The 21601-nt window shown below is 39.8% G+C and overlaps 1 protein-coding gene across 2 annotated transcripts in view; it reads left to right on the top strand.

Annotated features, from left to right (window-relative positions):
- LOC101860219 overlaps positions 1–21601 on the top strand; it is a 32517-nt gene that overhangs the window by 2313 nt on the left and 8603 nt on the right. For both annotated transcript variants that reach the window (XM_005090369.3, XM_005090370.3), the window contains exons 2-9: positions 2236–2350; positions 2924–3081; positions 3916–4090; positions 5310–5412; positions 7591–7669; positions 10210–11671; positions 12620–12676; positions 17716–17788. In XM_005090369.3, the coding sequence (XP_005090426.1) occupies positions 2987–3081; positions 3916–4090; positions 5310–5412; positions 7591–7669; positions 10210–11671; positions 12620–12676; positions 17716–17788 (2044 nt within the window). In that variant the 5' untranslated portion in view covers positions 2236–2350; positions 2924–2986. The remainder of the gene's footprint in view (positions 1–2235; positions 2351–2923; positions 3082–3915; positions 4091–5309; positions 5413–7590; positions 7670–10209; positions 11672–12619; positions 12677–17715; positions 17789–21601) is intronic.

The following is a 21601-nucleotide window of genomic DNA, read 5'->3' as shown; positions in this document are numbered from 1 at the left end:
AAATAGCCATAGCATCTTTGTAGTCGATAAAATTAGCTTACTTTTGTGCAATAACGTAATCTTTTCTTTGCCTTTATCCATTTGATCACCCATATCGATAGAAAGTATTCCGAAATTAGGAAAAATGGGTCTTGTTTCGCACCGGGTGAGAATAGCCTACAGTGGCAAGTCTCACCCGCGGTGAGAGGTCGATCGTATTTACAAGTATTCTCACCCCGGGTGAGAATAGCCACTTCCTAAAAAAATACCATACGGAATATGACCGACGGTCCCGGAAAATAACAACTTGGCAAGCATATACTTTTGAAACAGAAAAATTAGCCTTCTCTGTTGCTCGGGAAAATGACGAAAATTCGGGAGATTCCCGAAAAATTCGGGAGAGTTGGCAGGTGTGAAGTTTCGACAAAGTCAGCTGATACGCATTCGCGGCCCTCGGCTTCTTTTGTTTGAAAAGATGGTGTCAAAACGTTTGACGATGAGTTCTAAGTCCGACTCTGGACCAAGTAAAGCAAAGAAACTGAAAAGGCAGCCAGTTTTTCTTGACAAAAATACAAGGTGTCCCTGATAATTATAGACCTGCATGTTTGCCGACAATCGTCTGAAATCCGAGAATCACGACCCGACCCGCGAGCCGGCCGATGCTATGGCAAGGCCCACCTGTATTATAGTCAATGTGCGTAGTGCGAGGCCTGGCCGACTGCCAGCGCCCCCTTTTTCTCCCGTCGGCTTTGTCGGCACTTTCGTTTTCGCGCCGACTGCCGACGTCGGGGTTTCTGACATAATTGTCGGAACCCGAGTAGAAATGCGAATACGGAAAAGGACGATGACCTAAATTATCTACTTTCAGTTTATGCTCGACCGGCCACTTTGAATTTCATTTGTTGACTAATTCAATTGTTCAGATCATGTGGATTCATTCAAGTCCGACTCACTTGTTCTACTAGATCTAGATCTAGATTTATAGATCATTATAGACCTCAGTGGAGGATTCATTCCAATTCTATTGTGTCAAACCCTATCATAGGTTGTGCTGTAATATTAATGTTGGTAAAAAGCATAAATCAGGTGCGTGAATTATTTATTTTTTTAGAATCTAGATATCTAGATCTATATGGAGGATTCATATTCCAATTCTATTAAATGTTATTGTATCAAACCCTATTAGAGCAATGTAAATGTAGGCCATATTATGCTCCTGACCTTGTTTGTTTTGGAGTGTGTTTTTTTTTTAGGTTAAATATTTTTTCATTTTGGACTTGTGCTGGCCTTTTTACATGAGGCCCGTTGCAGATTCTTTTTTGAGGTAGGGTTAGGTCTCTTCTTTATTGTGTTTGTTGGGGAGGTCGCTCGTTACCCAGAAGTCCTTCCTTATGACACCCACCAAAGCTTTTAGAGGGGGGGGGGGGGGGGGGGTTGCGCAAAATTTTCAGACAATCTGGTTGAGGCTCCCATGCAGGTCTATAATTAGTCAATGTGACCGAAAAATTTTCTTCTCTAAAATTGTCTCCTTTCACCTCCTTTCACCTCCTTTCCTGCTCTCTAGCAATATTCTGTTGTCTACTTTCATTTCCACTTTCTGCCCCCAACCCCTCACCTCCTTTGCCCCCTCCTCTGGGCTCCTGACTCTTTCTGCAGCCTTTCTACTGCTACTCCTTGGCTCCTCCTTACTGCTGTCTCTCTGCCAAACCCATGATCTTCTGGTAGGAAAGATCTACACCTAGCCTTCTTGGACAAGGGCAAAAAATCTCGGGGGGCCCGTTGCACACGTTAAAGATCCCTTGGTGGTCTAAAATCGATAAGAATAAGTTTTGGCCGCCACCCGGGCAAAATTAAAAAATTTCCTACCAATTGAAAATATTAGGTGTGTCCCGCGCGCTCATATGACCTTATACAGTTGCGAGCGCCGTAAAACACTTTACAAAAACAAAAAAGACTAGTCAGTTTTGTAGAGGGGGAGTCTTGTGGAATATCTCCCAGTCGAATGTTTTGTCCATTTTAAAGCTTTTTTGTGGTCTGATATAAAGGAATTTTTAGATACAGATTTTTAGACATGATGCTTTAAAAGTAGTGGAAAACATCACTGTCTTGTACACTGTCTCGAAGGCTGTGAAAATTTTGCTCTTTTTATGTTAACATATTTGCTGTACAATTACAATTTTCAGTACTTAACTCAATAAACTGTCTTACTGATTCACTTTTAGTGTTTTCAAGTCTTCTGTGTTATTTTATTTTCAGAGGTAGACTGGCGTGATGTTCGACACAGGTGGAATATTTGTTTCACTAACTACCAATAGACAACTAAAATTTGTATAGAATGGTCAGAACAATGGTTTCTGGCTGCTGCGGACAGGTAAGTTCTTTGATATTATTTTTTAAACTACAAATTGAAATGAGAAAAAGATTTTACAGTTTCTAGTTACAGTAATAGTTTTAAACTAGAAATCTTTTAGAAGTGTTAGGTAGTTGGTTTTCTCACCTCGCAATGTTTTCTCACCTTGCAACAACGCAAGAGGGGCATCTGTAAACAACAAACTGTGTAATATGTATTTTGCTAGCTGCATGATTTAGCATTTGCTGACATAAACATCAGGTATTTTTTAAAATATTGAACATGAAATTACTAGATTAGATTTTTGTGTGTGTCAAATGTTGGAAAGGTGGGTGGTTGGCGGGTGTTCTGGTGTGGGTTGCTCTTTTTTTCCTATCAAACAGCTATTGTATTTATCTCTCCTCCTTCTTTTTTATGTTTGTTGCTCTCGTCTCTTGTAACACCTCTAATCTTCGGCACTTTTATGACTTTATTGTGGTGCAAGTGCCAAAAAACATTTACTAATACAAAATGTTTGTAAATTTTTTTATATTATGGCTTTGCATACATTTTCCATGACTTTTGTGTAAGCAGAAAGGAAATATTTCACTGCAGGTGTGGCAACATTTTGACATGGACCAGTAGACTTGAACAAGTGGTGAGCTGCAAGGGAGGATCATGAAGCCACCTTTGACTGTAGAGGCAAAGGTGGCCGAGGAACTTCGAACATGGCTAGCCTCCGAGCTGGAACAGCTAGATGCTTCAAATACCAAGTAAAAACATTTTTTATACTCATGGGTTTTTGTTTCACGTTAGTTTTTGTAATGTGTAGAAAGTATATTGTAAATAAGTTTTGGATATTTGAATCAATGTCAAATAGAATTCTTGACATTTGTCTCAATTTTGAACATGAGAAAAAATTATTAAAGAGTTTTGTACTATTTTTCTGTTTGCTGCTGTAACTTTAAACTCGGTGCTGTAAGCTCCAGAGTTGTGAAGAAAGCTGAATATTTAGCCTAAGTGTCTTCTTTTGTATTTTGAAGAGCCTTGAAGGTAGTGTAGGGCAAGATCTGCCATGGATTTTTGTTTCAGAGGTACTGATTTTCCAGATATATCCAGAAATTGGGAATTCTGAAATTTTTGCATATACACTTTATTTAAAAATTGTCTTCATTCAAGATGTAGTAAACAATATGAATGGTAAATTTTGAATCTCTTCTTTCATATGTCCACAAGCTGGAAAAAATTTAAGATTTCTGTCATTGCAAGGTGGTTTTGTTTAAGTAAGATAAACCAGTATTGATTTAACAAGTGGAAGAGGTTTTGGGAGGAAGAGGACATTTGTATATGTCTGGCGTCTAATGTGTTTTCATTGAACCTGTTTGCCTTTCCTGGGCAACAACGTCATTGTACACCGGAGAGGTCCATAAGTGCTCAGTTCCTCTCAGCACCAAAGCCCGCAAGGTATCCGTACTAATTGTTCTAGTGGCTGTTTGATTACGTTTTTCCTTTCCAGATAATCGTTCTTACAAGTGTTCCCCCTTCCCCTGTATGTATTATGGTGACGTTTCATGTTTTGATTTTTTTCCTTTTTCGAAAAACATTAGTCAATTTGCTCATCACGTGGTCACGATCCTCCTTCATGAGGATCTGGACATTGAAGATGAGCCACTCTCCACTGGTGATGACTTTCTGAAGGACATCTACAACATAAAGCAAGGCAAGACTAGAGAGAAGCAGAAGAAGGCTGCTGTTCAATTCCTGAGAGGTGCTGTTTGCTGTGTAAGTACTCTTGCTGACTTTTTTCTGCGAGACAGCTTCCACCTGGTTCACCATTGCTTCACCACCCTGCTTCTTCCCCAAATGAACTGAAATCTTAGTACCTTCATCATGCACATGAAAATTTTGTTAATTGGTTTTCAGCCGTCAAAAGTTATTGCATTGGTGGTAAATGTGCAAGTGACAGGTGTAATGACTGATTGTTGTTGTTATCGATCCAGATGTAATGACTGATTACACTTCATTAACTTTGGGAAAATAAATTTGTTAATTTGATAGTATGATGAACAGTAGGATGAATCCAGAAAGGTATCGGTGTGATACGTATGACGACCTCTCATGTTTTAGCTCAGTGGAAAGAAACATATTTATATTCCATTGAATTAACTTTGCAGTAAGTTGTAAAATGTTAAGTTCTTAACTCTTTCCGGACGTAGTTTCTTTGGGGTCTAGACATAATTAACTTGTGGCTCGATTTGGCTATGCAGGTGGTGTACAAAATAACTTCATAGAAACATAACCATCCCTCAAAACGTAACATGTGATATATCAAATTGAAGGAAATTGAATGAGGAATACCACCCAATATGAAACAAGAATTAATTTTGAACATAATTATGCATTAGAAGCTATGGTGATGAGAAAAATACATTTTGACGGAAAAAATTACATTCACCAAACCTGTGAAAGCAAATCAGCATATCTATCTTATCATATACAGGCGAAAAGCATAATTCATAACTTTCTGAATGCGCAGCTTTTTATGTGAAAGCAATATTCCAATTTTTGTTTGAGTTATGAAATATATGCTGAGTCCGGTTACATCGTTTTGTTGATGCAAGACCGCAAGAACTAATTCACTCGTTTTTCTCCAAACCCACGCTTTGACAAAGTGAAACTTGATGTTTTCGTTTCCTAAATCCTTTGAGAGTTTTTCAATAGCAATATAAAGTAATTATAAATGACGGATCGTGTTAAAACGAAACAATACCAAGGCACCCTGGCACGACGATATGTCCGCAAGGGGTGTGGACTCGCGCCGATATATTGGCGATACGTCCAGAAAGAGTTAAGAAACCGAAGTTCTGAAGAAAAAGAAAGAACAAAAAGAGACCATAAACTAATGTCAAGTGTGAATTTTTTAACAAAACTTGTACCACATTTTCTGTCATTGCATCATATTTATTATTTTATATGTTTATTCTGGGTCTACTCTCTCTAGGATGATCCTATGGAAGCAGAGATTCGGGAGGTGGTGGATGAACTGATGGTTAAAATTGAAGAGACTAAGCTGAAGATGAACACAAAGAAGGCTTTGAAAAGAAGTAAGTGCTTTTTTTTTTGTGTTTTCAAACTTGGTTCTGAGAAAAGTTTTGAATTTTAGTGTTACTATTGTTATAGATGTAGCAGCTCATGGGTGTTGGTTCTTCAACCTAGTGCTATGTATTTACAGCAGACCTGTCACTCATTCATCCCGATTTAATCTGGATATCTAGATTTTTTTGCCCCAAATCTCAAACATCTCGATTTTGCCGTGTGTATCCTGATTTTTGTTTTGATAGGTCAGTTGTGTCAGATTCTTAAACAAAAAAACCCCCCCAAAAACCTTTCTGTGCCTTTTCTTTTGCTGGGAAGCACCAACTCGACTTTTTATGAACAGGAACTTGGAACACAATTTTTAAAAAAAATCAATGCTGGATCTTGTATAACAATGCCAGTGAAAAATTGATTTTTCGCTTTAGCTCTTTTTTATTTGGTACCTAAGAAAGGATTTTCAATTCTAAGAATTGTGCTTTTTGAATTAAAAGAATCCGTTCATAAATAAAAAAGTTGTGAGGTTGTAAAAGTCGGCAATATATGGATGACCCCCATCGAGAAAAATACTCCTAAAAAGTGGACCATGTAACAGCAGATTCTGACGGAAAATCAACGAGATCTCAGTAATTTATTGGAGTTTTAGAAAGAAACTTGGCTTCTCAATGTGTTTATGGGTGGAGACATCATTTCTGCAGTCAGATTTACTAATCATTTCGTAGTTATTTTGTTAGTGTTGGGGTGAGAGCGTTTTATTTATAGCATCGTATCACAACATGGGATTTTTAAGAATATGTTTGCAGCGTGACTAAATAATAATAATGGCAAAGCTTTCTTTGATGACTTAAGACCATGCCAACCTTAAAATATAATTCAATTCAATCTGACATGCCGCACAATTAAAAAACTTTTTTTCACTTGAGACGCGAACACCTCAAGGCGGAATAAGTTCACCTTGGAATACCCCCATTGCGATGTTACAGGGGAATAGAGAGAAAAACAACTGGATGGGTGAAACTTTCGAAAGCACATTTGCATCATGTGACATGACCTTGTGAGAGTAGCGCGCGTGTCAGGGGCTGTCGGTTGTTGGGGTTAACAGAGTTCATTCACACTGGTCACATTTGTCTTGTCAGTGTGGGATGACTGGGAAAGGGGGGAGGGGGATATTTTTAGACCCTTGGGCATGAAGAGCGTGATGTGATACATGTATTTAGGATAAAGGAACAAGAAAAAAAAAAGACCCGCCTTGGAACAAAATTTTAGATTTGATTGGAGCTGAAGTCTGTCGAGAATGGCGCGATGGGGGATGCTCTAAGTGTACACATGATCTCAGTCAAACCTTGTTATTAATATTGCACAAGTGATTAAAGTTATGTGTAAGCTGTTTTCAAGACTATGAGAGTTTTTACATCACTGTAACCTGTGTTTCCCCAGTTTTTCCAACTACGACTCAAGTACATGCTCTCTTTCAGGTTTTTACCCTATTTGTAGGCTTAAATATGAACTTACTCCTTCAAACTTTTGTTTTGCATGTTTTTTTGTGTCTATGAATGCTTATCTCAAACATGATTTAGACAGTTGGATATTATTTGTCTGGCCTGTTCACCAGTATTTTTTCTTTTTTTCTTATATATACCTATAAGGTGAAGGAAGAATGGAAATGAATTAGTGCAGACTGAAATGCCTCACAAAAGGGAACCGGGGGCACCCCCCCTCCCTTATTTTTTTTTCACCTGATCCTGATTTTTTTCCTCTGAGATCCTAATTTTTAAATTTCATAGAGTGGCAGGTCTGTTTAAAAGTGCAGTTGCACAAATTAACGATCCGTTGATTTTTACGAAAAAGAAAGAGTGAAAGAGTACGCTGTTAGGACTGCTGTCTGGGCAAATTCTTCCCTAAAACTAAAGCCACTTTAATCAGAAACAGTAGGTGTTGCCTGTTGGAGAAGGGATGATTCTATGTTCTATGTAGACAAAATGTTCCAAAATCAGCTGCCGTAGGAGATGAACATCTTACACTCAGTAACTTCCCTCAGCTATAGCAGAATTACGAGTAGAGTTTTTTTGTTGTTGTTGTTATTATTTTGAGTAATGAAAATTTTATCTGATTCTGTTAAGCAATTGAACTAACAAATTGTAAATGTGTTCCATAAATAACATGGTATATTTTTTTTTTTTACTCTCAAGGTCTCTTAGTACCCATCGCCATTAATATTGAAGAACCTGGGAAGCAAGCTTGCATGAAGAGCGACAGCAGCGAGGAAAGGTGAGATTACTCCGTTCTGATTTTTGATGCCTTCGTTTGTTTTCTAGCAGTTTTTATGTATAACTGGTACTGAAATATGTGTCTGGACAAAGAAGAGTCAAAATTAATTAAAAAGTTGTTTCTTTTATGCTTCTTTAATTAAGGTTAACTCACTGTACCCAAAAGTTTATTCCACTGACTTGCCCATGGTGCCAGAATTAGTTTCTTAACTCTTTATCTCTGGCCACGGCTAGCGATTGGAGCCGCTCTGCCTATGAGCCGCTGACAGCAGCTCAGGCACATGCCTTTACTATGACTTCGACATCAAATTACTTTTCTGCAATTGCCGAAAACACAGTACCACACAAGTTGGTATCCCAGCACAGATTTTGTTGACGGGAGGAGCTACCCTTGAGGATCATTTTCTATGTTTGTTGCCCAAGATCAAATCTAAGTACGCACAAAAGTTAGGCATAGTAAAGTCTCTTGGTACGCAATTTTACTTTGGCATAGCTACATCAGTTGCTATGGAACGGCTGCCATCTTGAAAATAAACAATGAATTTCAAATCCCGAAGGCTTTCTTATTTACTGACCAAATTTGAGGAGAGTATACCTGAACCAGACCCTATCAGAGTAACAGCAAGTTTTTTTCAATAAGTGCAAAAGAAGAAAAAAAATAGAATTTTCCCCAAGTTTTCTAAATTCAAGTTGTGTAATCGCTTGCCATTGGAAAAGTGTTATTATTTTCACAAATATCTGTCTGTTACATTGATGGCACCCTTGCCTTCTATGTTTCCTGAAAATTTCATGTCATAAGGACGGAAACTAAGGAAGGAATAGGGAAAAAACTGCAAAAAAAATTACATTTTGAGAAAAATTACAATTATTGTGAAAATTCACTATACTAACCCATCCTCATGTTTTCAAAGGCAATTTACGAGAAGAATGAAGACTTTCTCTATTGTATCCATGCTAATTTTAGACAAAAAAACTGGCTTATCTTAAAAAATCAGCCAACATAAAATTTGCATAGCCTGACCCATAATCTGCAAAATCAAGGGTCGCTCCTCCCCTTAAGTTATTTGGGGAAATTGAAATACAGCGGAATCTGTGTACGACTCGTGTATGAGTTGTGGGCAGAGCTTGTTGGTTATGATGGATCACATGCTTCTCTCACCGGCAGCTGAAAATTTATTGTCACCAATTGGTCAACTTGGGTAAACATTGGAAGCGATCTAAGCAACATTCATTGGAGGGACTAATTATGAAACAGTGGCTGCAGTTGAGGAGAAAAGTTGTCATTCAAGTAGCCGTCATGCACAGGACTGATCTAAATGAAGAAAACAAACCATTTACCTCTGGGGTCCCAAATGGAGATGGTTGCTGGCTTACGACTGCAGGAAGTCTAGTTATTTTTTTGTCCTCCTTTCGAAATGGGCAGGGGCTAGAAAGGTTTTGGGGGATTTTTCGTTGTTAGTTTTATTATTTAAAAGAAATATTGGTTTCGTACAAGGTTAAAACAAAAAGAAATGTGTCAGACGAGAAAGGCCGAGTTCCATAGTAAAACAAATAGGTCGCCACCACGTGGCGAACGAGCGACACTGCTTTATATTGGTGTTGACGTGTCCATTGTTATGGACTGGGTAAACAGTGACCGCTCATCTCACTTCAGACTCGTGTATGAGTTGTGGGCGGGGCTTGTAGGTTATGACGGATCACATGCTTCTCTCACCAGCAGCTGAAAATTTATTGTCACCCATTAATTGGTCAACTTGGAGAAACATTGGAAGCGATGTAAGCAACATTCATTGGAAGGACTATTAATAACGACAGGGGATTGATTATTACAGCTTGTCCACAGCATTAGGGGCCAATTCATAATTTATGACAAAGTGCTGGGCAATTGGAGATTTGCGTGGCCATCTGAGACAGGTGATTGTGGCTGCTGTTGGTTGATAAAAATATATGGTAGCTGCGGGAAAATTTATTTAAAAAAAAAAAAAGGGGGGGAAATGGAAAATTGCCGTAATATACAGGTGGCCATCTCATAATAGGTTCGACTAACATAAAATGCTACAGTCAACCCCAGCCCAGTCTAATATAAATATAGATCCACAGACAGCTCGTGTCGCTGCTCCTGATCCTAACCCTGTACTAGTTCTTGTACTAGGCAGTTGTACCAGCTTTGTTGACTTTGTCTTCACTAGATCTAGATATTGGGGGCAGGTTAGAACTAATGGATGATACATCTACTACTAGTGCCACCCTTGCTGGAATCCCTCACCCTCTCAAAGTTCGGTTAATTTCCTCACTGTGTCAGTATCGTCACTGTTTTTTTACCAAGTGGAAATTTCTGTTGAAATGGGGTTCTCATGGTCTAGAGGTACGGTGTTCGTCTCTGATTGAAAAGGTCCCAGGTTCTTCTAAAAATTATTTTCCTTTCACCCCCTTTCCTGTTCTCTAATAGTCCTGTGCTTTCATGCCCCCCCCCCCCCCCCCCCCAGTTTGGAGCAGAATTGTTTATTCCCTTTTTTTCTTCTTTTTTAAACTTCCTTGCAGGTACAATGAAGCCTTCCCGTCCTTGTCAGGAGAAGATTCACCCTGCAAAGATGGACTTGGTAGTGTAAATGGCAACACGTCAGTTTGGAATTGTGTACCGTCTGGGAAGGAGAATGTCAAAGTGAAGATCAAAAGAAGCGCAAGTCAACCGAAAGGGCAGCGGACATCACTCTGGTTCAGCAGTCGAGATGAAGCTCATGCATGTTCAGTGGCCTTAAGGGTTGCTTCCACAGTCATTGCAGATTCCTCCCCAGCCCTTCCAGAAGCAGCAGAAGTACTGCCTGTGTCGTCCACATCAGCTTCTGTCTTTGAGTCTCCTCGCTGCTGGAAGTCTGCTTTCACCCCGATCTCATTGACCAAGATTTTTCATCCCATTGCTACTTCTTTGGTGCCACGTATGACGAAGCAGGGTTGTTCTGTCAAAGCCAAGTTATTCTCCCCTGTCATCCTTGATGAAATTTGTAATGATGGCAAAATCCCCAAGGATACCGCATGCAGTTGTCAGCAATCAAAAAGTAAAGTAGGGAATCCATTTATTCCAATCCTGGACCTTGAAACACGATGGGAATTAGAGAGCTCTTATGCAATTACTGACAGTGACATTGAGGTTGATATGATATTACATTATGCCCGGCAAAGGGAAAAGCAGAGCAAAAAGAAGGCAGCAAAAAAAGTGAACGAGGACTCTCTTAATGTTCATACAGAGTATTCCAAGAGGGTAAAGACCTTCCCTGATCACTACGGTAACTTCTGGCAAAAAATGCACGACTGTGGACTAATTGTTTTGTATCCTGTCTTAGAGAAAGGAGAAAGCAGGGAAGACAAAGCCATAGGCAGAGGTAGCCCAGACAGTGAGAGTGATGATGCTGTGCCAAGCTGGAGCATTAGTAGCAGCAACACTGAGGATACTTTTGATCTGGTCGTTCCTTTTTATCCAGAAGGCCACCTTGATGAAGACGATCCAACGCTCTCGGACTGTAGCCCTCCTTATGACCAGCAGGATGAGCTGGATTGTATCCCCAGTCTCCCTCTGTTCACTCACGAGGACAAGATTGTCTCTCCGATCAAGACTTTTGATGATGACCTCTATTTCCCTTCTGGTGCAGCTCAATGTGGTCAGACTTTAGGTTGCAGTAACTGTGTAGACTCTGAATTTGACCTTATAGGGTTGCATCGACTCTATAATCAATGTTCAGATACAGAGATAAGTATATATTCAGAGTCTGAATCGAACAGTAAAAGAATAGACAATCAGTTTTGGTGCTCAAACAGTGGTCAAGAGGACTTCCTTCAGCCTTGGGAGTGTCTCTGGTCTGCAAATGCTTGGGACAATATTCAGCAGGACCTTGTTATGGACATGAAGTTTCAGAGCATATCTCGAAAGATGGCACACTTTGACAACCTCTTAAGGCCCTCTCTGCTTTCTTCATGTCTGAGCTCAGAGGTTGACCAGTTACTTCAGGTAATTGGTTGATGACAAGGTTCTCTACATTGTTTTATCAGTTCTTTATTGTTGAAGAGATGACATAAATATATATATGTATATATACTGTTTAATTTTGTTGAACAATTGTGATTGATAGTTTTAGTGTACAGTTAGAAGTAAATTCATTTGAAGTTTTCTTTTTACATCTTCAGGAACTGGCACTGTTAGAAGGGATAAAAAATAGTTGGGATGTTAAAGATTCTTGTCTCTACTGTTTCTGTTTAGGATGTAGTGACATTGAGAGGGGGGGGGGGGATAATTACTGCGGTTGATATAAAAATTATTGGTGAATTCCAGGTTAAAAATCATAGATACAAGATGCATAAAGGTGAAATCTCTAATTGTAAAAAAAAGTTCACAGCACCTAGGCTTGGATGGCTGGTGTCTCTATAAATAAATTATTGATGATCTGGTCTGGTCAGTGGCACTGAGAGTCAGCTTATCTGTGGAGGATTTTTTTTTTAATTGTGTGAAAACGCATCACTCTTTTCATGTGTGTCTTGTGTGTCCTTGGGAGCCCGTTGCTTTCTTTCCATTAAGCAGATTTAAATAGGAAGAAAAGAGAATGAACTTTATATGTTTTTATAAGGTCCATATTTTTTGTGTGTGTTAAATGCCTCTCGTAAGTGTAGCTTTATTTGCGTAGCTGCATTAAATAGCTTTGATCAGAACTTGTTATGCTCGAAGTTTGGTGATTGAAGGGTTTCCTCAACTCCTTAATGCTGTCATCGTGTTGGGGCCTTCAGCCTGCAGAAAGCGGAATGACTTTGAAGTACATAATTTTGACAGCAGATTGGGTTTACTAAGAATGTGTGCAGACTCCCCAGAATTCAGCACCCTTGAATTTTTTGCAAATTAATGTAATGACCTTAAATCTGCTGAATTTCAAGAAAGTGCTGAACTGGTGGTTTTTTTCTCTTACAGAGGGCCTTTGTCAACTCATTATTCTCTGGTGATATTTTTGGGACGACACACTTACAGGTGAGAAATGTGAATAAAGTGCCTTTTTGGGGATTGTATCCCTGTTGGCTCAGTGCTCCATGTATTGGTATGATGAGTCATGTTTCCTCCCTTTTTCTCAGTAAAATACAGTTACTGGGTACCCTACCCTTTGGGAGTTACTTCTACTAACGAGTGTAACAGCTCTCCTGGGATAAATGGGTTATAAGAAGGCTCACCTCTTGTTTCTTTACAAGTAGAACTTGATTTTTAAAAAGTCATTATACATGAAAACACAAAAAAATGGATATGTGTACAGCACCCAAGGAGTTTAGAACTAATGGAGCCTCCTCTCTCTCTTCGCGGCGCCACGAGCAGTACGCCGCGGTGGGGATCAAATATGGCCGCCGAGTGTGGGCTAAATCTCGAACTGTGGCGGTTCTTTTAATAGAATCTTATCGGGCTGGGCCACGTTGTGGGGGTGGGAGGGGTGGGGGAATGCACGCAAGGAAGAGGGGATGGAGCAGGGATGAAAGAGGAGGGGCGGGCCTTGGGAAGGGACGAAGGAGAATGGGAAAAATTAAATAAAAGAGAAAGAGAGAGAGAGAGAAAGAGAGAGACGGACGGACGGACAGACAGACAGACAGACAGACAGAGAAGAGAGAGAAAGAGAGAGATATTGTGATCAACTGACGGGCTGACGGATAATGACAGGGAGAAAAAAAAAAAGATTCTGTATGTGATACGGACTATTCAATTCTTTAAAAGTTTTATGTTATAATCTAGTTTAAAAATCAGAAAGATGTGTAAAATAAGAAGAAAACTTGTCCAAGTAACATAAAATTATCAAACATACCAAATTATAAAGATAACCTTTCAAGATGCCAAAATATTTAATAATAGAAATGGATAAAAATATACTTTAACTCACTTCAGACGGGTCACACAACAGTTGCGTGACCCCCGCCATGACGCTCGCGACGGGTCTCACAAGCCCTGCGTGACCAACTTTGGAATTTTTTTTTCGCTCTACAAATCACGCACGGATCGCGAGACCCGCCTCGTACCCTTGTTTGGCCAAGCCTGAGCTACTTAGACTTCGTTTCGTATCTCTGGGGCCGGTAGTTTTTAAGTTATTGAAGGTGAAGGACAGTGACCCCAACTGGGGTTGAACAGACCGGAACTCGCGCTTTGTTTTTTTCTATACAGCTCATAGTAATCCGACAGTCGCGTCGTAGTGACGGTCGAAGAAGTCGCATGAACAAGAATCACATAATTTCGCAGTTTTCTATACTTCTGTGCGTTTTACTAGTTCTAGTGTCTCAGAATATGATGTGTCTAATAGTTAGGATCCTGGATATGTACCCGAACACGGCCGGAGTCGTAGTTCTAGGGCTAGATCTAGCACTAGTACCGGTGTTGTTTTTCGCGCAACGAAATCACAACGTCGTGCCGTACATCTGTCTCATGTAATTCAGTGTATGGGTCTGAATCAATTCACAGACCAGCTTTTATATTTCCACCAAACACTTGCACATGTATACAAATCAAACCAGAACACTTTGAACTTTTATTTTTGTTGTTGCAGTGAATTTCATTCTACTTGTCACGTCTCTGGAAATTTTTCGAAAATCAAATTCATGCCAATTTTTAAAAAATCATACAAATTAAAGTATTAGACTTAGACAACTTTAGTTTTTTGTATTAGATTAAGCTTGAATGTTACTTTACTGTGTCAAAAAATGATTACAATAGGGTAATTCTGAGAGTTGTGGTGATTTATTGAAATACCCCCCAAAACGCCAGTCTTCAACGCTTGTGACTGGTGAAAGGGCCCAGTTGCAAGTGAGTTAAAACTGAATTTAAGATATTATGATTGCATGATTCTAGGCGTGTGCCATGACTAACTTTATGTGTAAGGAATAGCGAACACAACAGAGGGTCGATGCCAGCTTTATCTGATTGCTAACAGTATGTCTTGGTCTATAAATAATAATATTATTGATTACAATAATTTTGTTTCCTGGTTTTCACAAAGTAGAGCGCACAATGATTTCAAAAAAAAAAAAAAAAAGAGATAACAGCACCTTTTGAGGTGTGATCGCATGCATGAGCGTGGATGACCTTTGAAGGTTTTCTTTTTTGTTTTGTTCAGTAAAGTATGATATGAAGAGTAGCGTTTTTAGTCCCTTACTACACTCTGGAGGGGGGGGGGGAGGGAGGGGATAATTTATCTCAGTGATGACTCTTGTGTATTAAAATTTGATGTTGCTTTGTTTGGTTTATTTTTTAACAGCAGAATCTTAAGTGAACCGGAATTATTGATTGTGGGATCTTAGGTGAAGACTACAACAATGAAATTAAACCGAGTATAGTTCTATCTAACAAGACTCAAACTCTTATCCACCCCACCCAACCCTCTCCCCTCGTCTGATATGGTTTGGTGTTTCTTTAACATAGAAAATATTCACCATTATTGTTGTTGAGTATTGATTTCATATTCTAATGGAGCCTCCAGATATCTACATTTAGACAACAGTAGCATCTAATTTGCACACACAATGGAAAACAATATAAATGTATAATATGTATATACATACACACACATAATTATATATATATATATATATATATATATATATAAAAGAATAAGAATACTTTTAAAAAATTGAGTATCTCGGTCTTTCTGCTGGGGTGTTGTATCCCTTTCAGCCTGGGTTGGCCTTGGCAGGTAGCGCCGGAGCCATCCTCTTATGAATGTTAATGATCTAAATTGTGTTGCTGGGGGCATAAAAACACTTTCATTCAAATTTTTTAAAAGGAAAACAACTTAACTGTGAAAACTTCGGTCCACTGCAGCATCATATCGGTTCTTACACTTAAATACAACACATATGCAAGGCATTTTTACTAATTGACTTGCCTAATCTCAAGGACCTCGGAATAAAACCTTCTTTCTTATCTAGATTTCAGTACGTGAGTCGGGGATTCGCGCAGCGCAGGTAGACCGCAGTTCCGCCGCGAGAGAGGGCTCCTATCAGGCGTGCGGTGCCGCCGACAGAGCATCCTCCATTACTTTTAATCTCCTTGACAGCACCATATCAAACTGCAAAATGTTGACTGATTAGATAATTGCCAATATGAATTGAAATACTAATGAAAGATATCAACAGGTTTACAATAATTGTGAGGCAGCGTGGTGGAATCAGGCTCTCGTCAAAATAATCAAAGTGAAGAAACTTGCATTTTTCCGCAGGTTTGTGAATTTGTATCGAATTTTTATTGTTTGGCTCTACACTTTTCATGTCCATTAAAGAACTCATTTCAGTGTGAATTTTTCTGAAAAACGTTGATTAAAGGCACAAAAAATGTAAATTTTCAGTTACCACGGACTTTTAAGTTAAGGAAATAACTACTGTTTGGCGGCCATTTTCTCACTAATTTTACCTCTGAAAACAGGTGACTCTCACCTCCTTCTTTCGCAAATATCTCGACTTGTATTCAAGATAAATGGATATTTTTTAAATTTTAAAGTCCAAAAAAAGACAAGTGAACAAGCTTTATAATGAAACCAATAACTCTACATGCCCAAAAATTGACGAGTCTGATTCCACCTCGCCGCCTCACAATTGTTTCTTATTAAACCCCCCCCCAGTGGAGAATGCAAAACCTTTGTCCCCAAATACCAGGGAGCAGATGGGGGTATTCTCTGTAAAAAACACTGTGATCATTATGAAATTTTCTGGACACTGAAAAAATTTAATGTCACGAGCGCATGTTCATCAAAATAGGAATTAGAATAAGAGCTAAAAATGTTAACTCGTTCCATTAATCACCCAAATCCCCATTATGGCGATGCAGTAGTCTCCACCTAAAAGCACGCTCCTCTCAAACACACACTTTCGTCATCTGATCGGTTGTTTACCATAAAATTTAGATGTAGAAACGCATGGTCACTCCCTGTAAACGCACGCTCTGATCTGCAAAACACGCCGACAGGTAAAGCTTGACAAAATTGAAATTTTCTCTTCAACCTGCATAGCTTGCATAAGATGAGTCTAGAAAACCGGATATTTGGTGAGACTGCCCCTCTCGCCGAACAAAGAGAGTGGTGGACAGTGCTTTCACAATCATCTTTCCACTGACACTTAAGTCTAGGACTAGTCTGAAATATTGGGGGGGGTTCAGGACTGAAGTGTTTTTTGATTGTTCACTGGAAATGCATGTCTGAGAGAAGGTTTCTGACTGGTGTTTGGGTGACTGCATGTAATGTTAAGTTAGATCTAGGCCTGTGATGAGCAACACGCGTGAATGCCGTAAAACAAGATTTGCCTCTATAGGATTAAAGATTAGTCAAGTAAGCCTAATCAGCTGCGCTCGAAGAACTTATTAAGTACTTGTTCAACGAATCACCAAAAAAAATGTTTCTTTGAATGTAGATCTATGATTCTGATGTTGTCCATGAATTTACGGTTGGAGGTGGCTGCTTGGAAAGCCTCGTGGCTGGGCCGTTGTCTCTATGGCTATCACCAACAGTTTCCTCTTATGCTATCTGTTCCCATCTGTTCATATCATTACATCGAGTCTGTCTTTCTGCTCCCCCCCCCACCCATTCATCGCCTTTGTATTCGTAATCTCAGTCACATGCTGTCACATTATCGGCCAAAGTGACCTTCACCTTCAAGGGAAGTAACTAGAATATCAAGGAATTGAGATGATTGCATCCCTTCCTCCCTTTGCACAGGTTCATGTAAACACACTCTCCATATAAACACACGCTTACGAGCCCTCCCGAGCACCGTGCGTTTAGGCGGAGACTACTGTACTACGTTGCAACCTTCGTGCTAGGCCTACTCAACATTTTTCAAAATGTTTCACTCCCATCATTGCAAACAAACGGATTTCCACGCTCAACGGCCAGAAAATCATTCAGGAAGGAAGTTTTAACCTTAACAAGTGCGTATGTCTAAAAAGAGATCATTCCTACAACAATTTTTGTTTGCTATGTTGCATTGCCCTTAAGCTGCATTCTGTGGGGTATAAATGTTATACCAATATCCACATTTTTTGTCTTTTCTTAGGAAGCCGAACCCGTTTTTCAGTGCTCTGAAGTGGAACAGTATTTGTACTCAAGTCAACGCGGTTCGTTTTTTGGTAAGTTTCTGTGAGAGTTTCAATGACAATACCTCCATATGTCTCTCACATGTGATTTAATGCTCAGTAAAGAATGCACTTGAGGCATCTGCTGCCATATTCTATGTTTTATATTATTATTTTATTAGTATAGGTTTTACGGGGCTCGCAACTGCAGAAGGTCATATTATGAACGCCAAGGGTTGGATGTCAACCAGGGGTGAAAGTTTTCCAGCTCCTGCCTGGATTTCCGGCTACTTGAACTCATCCGTGGGCCTCCCTCCGGCTACATCGACCCGGCAAGTCTTCCATAGCCTGCGTCATAACATTCCTTTTTATTTCGTCGGCATGCAACAAATTTCCGGTTAAAAAAAATACAAACATATCTGCAGACGGCCGACACCAGTACTTTTGGTAGGGCTCTGTACTATTCATAACACCCCCCCCTCCCCCCGGAATAAATAGGTACCCAGTATTCAAACATTCGAATAGCCGGAAAAAAAAACGAGTCTGAAACTAGCTACCTAGTAAAAACAGGGTGACTAGCCAGATCTGGGGGCCGGGAATATGATAAAAATCGCCGAGATCCAGGAATTTGAGGAAATCTGTAATTGGCTTTTCCTGGTCCGACAGTATGCGAACAGGCGGCAATGGTGGCATGCGGAAGCGTGTGACTGACACCGTGGCTCGATCGGGAATATCAAGATCTACTTTCGCTTTCGTTACCACCCAGAACTTGGCCGGTGATAGTCTGATAACGCAACATTTGTGTCATGCAGGTCGTGCACTATAAACTCTGTGTCGCCATGAAAATAAATCAATATTTTGTCTCTGGGTCACTTGTGAAAAAAGGAAAGAAAAACGTCGTCCGATTGTCAGTTTGTCGGGCTCGTCATCGCGACCTGTCAGTGAACCTGCACGCCTTTGCGTCACATGATACAGCATCACGTGAGCATCGACGGTAGTTAGGGTCGCCAAAGTTCATTCAAGGTCTGAGTGTTTGGGAGCGTAGGACTCCGGGTGGGGGGGGAGGGAGAATTATTTTATTAATTTTTTTAAAAAGATACTCTCGGTGGGGATGGTCGGAAGGCAACACCAGAGGACAAAAAACTTGGAAGCAGATTTTATTTTAAAATTTTTTATTAGAGCTCTCTACAAAGCACGCTTTGGTGCCGGCCGGGTGTGGTATCGGGATCCGTCATACATTGTAAGCCGTGTTATTGAACTAAAGTGTCCGCGTTTCATTGGATGGGTCATAGTAAATTATAACTATATTTTAGCTTTCTGTTCAAGACTGGCAGATTTTCAGTGTCACTGCATCTTTGCCCCTCTCAGTTCTTACAACTCTCGCACTGAATAGGTCATCTTGAGCCTTTCAAGTTTTTACTCTACTTTGAGTTTGAGTGTTTATTTTTGTCCTCATTCTTGACAGTCGATTTTCTGGTTCGGCCCTTTCACAGACTCAGAGCAGGATTCGTTTTTTATATATTATAGTTTATATATTATACATATAAAATGATGAGGGGAAAATATAAATAAGAAAATATATAACAAGTAAGAACAGACTGAAATACGTAAGTCACACAAGACTCCACTGCCACACTGAAATTTTGTTGACAGGAATCATATGTGTGTGATATATTTAAATGGAGCATGTGCTGTCATTGTTAAGTAACATGCCCCTGGAAAATGGATGGAACTCCTAGAAAATTGAGAAGCCTTCCCCATCCTTCAGGCCGTGTGAAGAGAATTTACCTTGAACTTTTCAGGCTATCTGTTCTCTAACAACAGAATTTTCAGGCTAAACCGTCTCTTGTCACTTCCACCCATGATGTCAACAGAGTTCTTACAGGGAATCAGGCTTCCTCTGCTCACCTCTCTAGCTTCAACAGCACAAAGTCTGCTACGCTGTTTTTGTCAGTGCGCCTGGTGTATTTCTGATTTTCATTGCCTCAGTTTTGCTGGTGCTGGTCTACATGTGATCATTTTATGCCTCATTTTTTTCAAAATTTTCGGGGGGGGGGGGGGGGGGGGTTAATGAAGACATCCTGTCTGACTCTGAGCTGCCTGAAATCTCATCAAAAACTTCAGTCAGACACTGCTCAGCTTGATCGAGTCAGTTTGACGCCCACCGGTCCGGTGTGCCCAATGCCCTGCCCATGGCCATTGAGCATGCAACCCCACTCAAAATAAAAATATTGCTTTTCCTGTTTTGTCAAAACCCATTGTTTCGTGCAAATAGGCCTCGGCCTAGGCCTAGGTTGTGGGAGTTTAGTATTGTATGGATAACTAGTGGCAGTTATTCGTACTAACAATATTGTACAGATAACCAGATCAAGTTTTTCGCACAATAGTACGAATAACCGCTCCGCAACACACAGTATCGAAAAGTTCAAACACAGAAGGATTCTATACGTACTAGAACTTTCACTGTGATCCCAGATAGCCCTGACAACAGATCCTGAACTGGTGACTGGATCAGCAGAGAAAGTTGAAGTTGGACTACTGGAAGCAAAAACATCAGTGTCGGGGCTGGTGCTCTGCTCCATACACAAGCTCCTCACATTGGAGATTTGCAGCTGTAGTCCTCCAGCCTGACTCATGTGATCCTCAACAAACACGGGCTCAGCACACGTATCCTCCACATCTTCCACTTGTCCTTCTGTCTTTCCTACCTCTCCAAAGTCTGGACCTTCCCATTCTGACACTTCTTCTTTCACAAAATTCTCCACTTTTGGTTTCACTTCATCATGAAAGTCAGAAAAATGTCCAAATAGTGGTTCGGTTTCCACCATACAGATATCTGTGAGGCACTCTGGTTTAATGACAGGTTCCACGTCTTACCACTTTTCTGTACAGATAGGCTCAACTTTTACTACACTGTGTCTGAGAGTCAGGCTACTTTCACTTTCAACGTTCAGTTTGTCATTTGTCTTGGCCTTGACGTCACATGACCATTCAAAACTGGGCTCTTTTTTTATTGACAGTTGTTCCTCATCAACACCCATGCTAGATTCACTTTCCCTACCTAGATCTATGTCATGTTTTACAACTTCCCTTTTAAAACTGTTAGTACAAAGACAAAGAGTACCGGTACTAGATCTAGATCTTGTCCCAGAACTAGGTTCACCTTTAACAACTATGCTATCAATCCCAAGATTCACACCTTCTCCAGAAGAACAAGGAACAAATAAATCACAAGTTTTCAAGCATCCACAGCCCGCCTTATCATTTCCAGAGTTAAGTCTATACATTGTTTTTATTGTGTCTTCCTCACAGTTAGCGTCCATTTGTTTAAATGTAACTAGATCTAGATCTAGATTTTAGATCTAGATTTCTAGATCAAGAATCTAGATCTAGGTCTAGATCTAGATCTAGTCTAGAATCTAGATCTAGATCTAGGTTCTAGACTAGATCTAGAACTAGAATCTAGATTCTAGACTGTCTAACTCTAGATCTAGATCTAGATCTAAATCTAGATCTAGATAAATCCAGTGTAGGAAATGTCAGCCATCTATAATCTAGATCTAGATCGAAAACTATTCTACTACTACACTTACACAGTCACACTGTTCACTGTCAATGATGACACTAACCTAACATATACACACAATTGCTTCGATAAACGAATAAACATTGCCATGAAGAGGAAAAGTCAAACTGACTTCATTACCAAAGTTTGATTCTGCACAATACATTGAAGCATAGAGACAGAGATTCTATTATTAATTATTATTATTGCGTCCATTTTATTTTGGCCGTTTTATTTTTGTATGATCAAACGAGTATAAAGAACATTAAAACAGTTTCAGCAGTATAAGAATAGTATGTAGG

Source organism: Aplysia californica, unplaced genomic scaffold (genome assembly GCF_000002075.1).
Source record: "Aplysia californica isolate F4 #8 unplaced genomic scaffold, AplCal3.0 scaffold00016, whole genome shotgun sequence".
Lineage (NCBI taxonomy): Eukaryota > Metazoa > Mollusca > Gastropoda > Aplysiida > Aplysiidae > Aplysia > Aplysia californica.
This window is presented reverse-complemented; position numbering and strand designations above follow the sequence as displayed.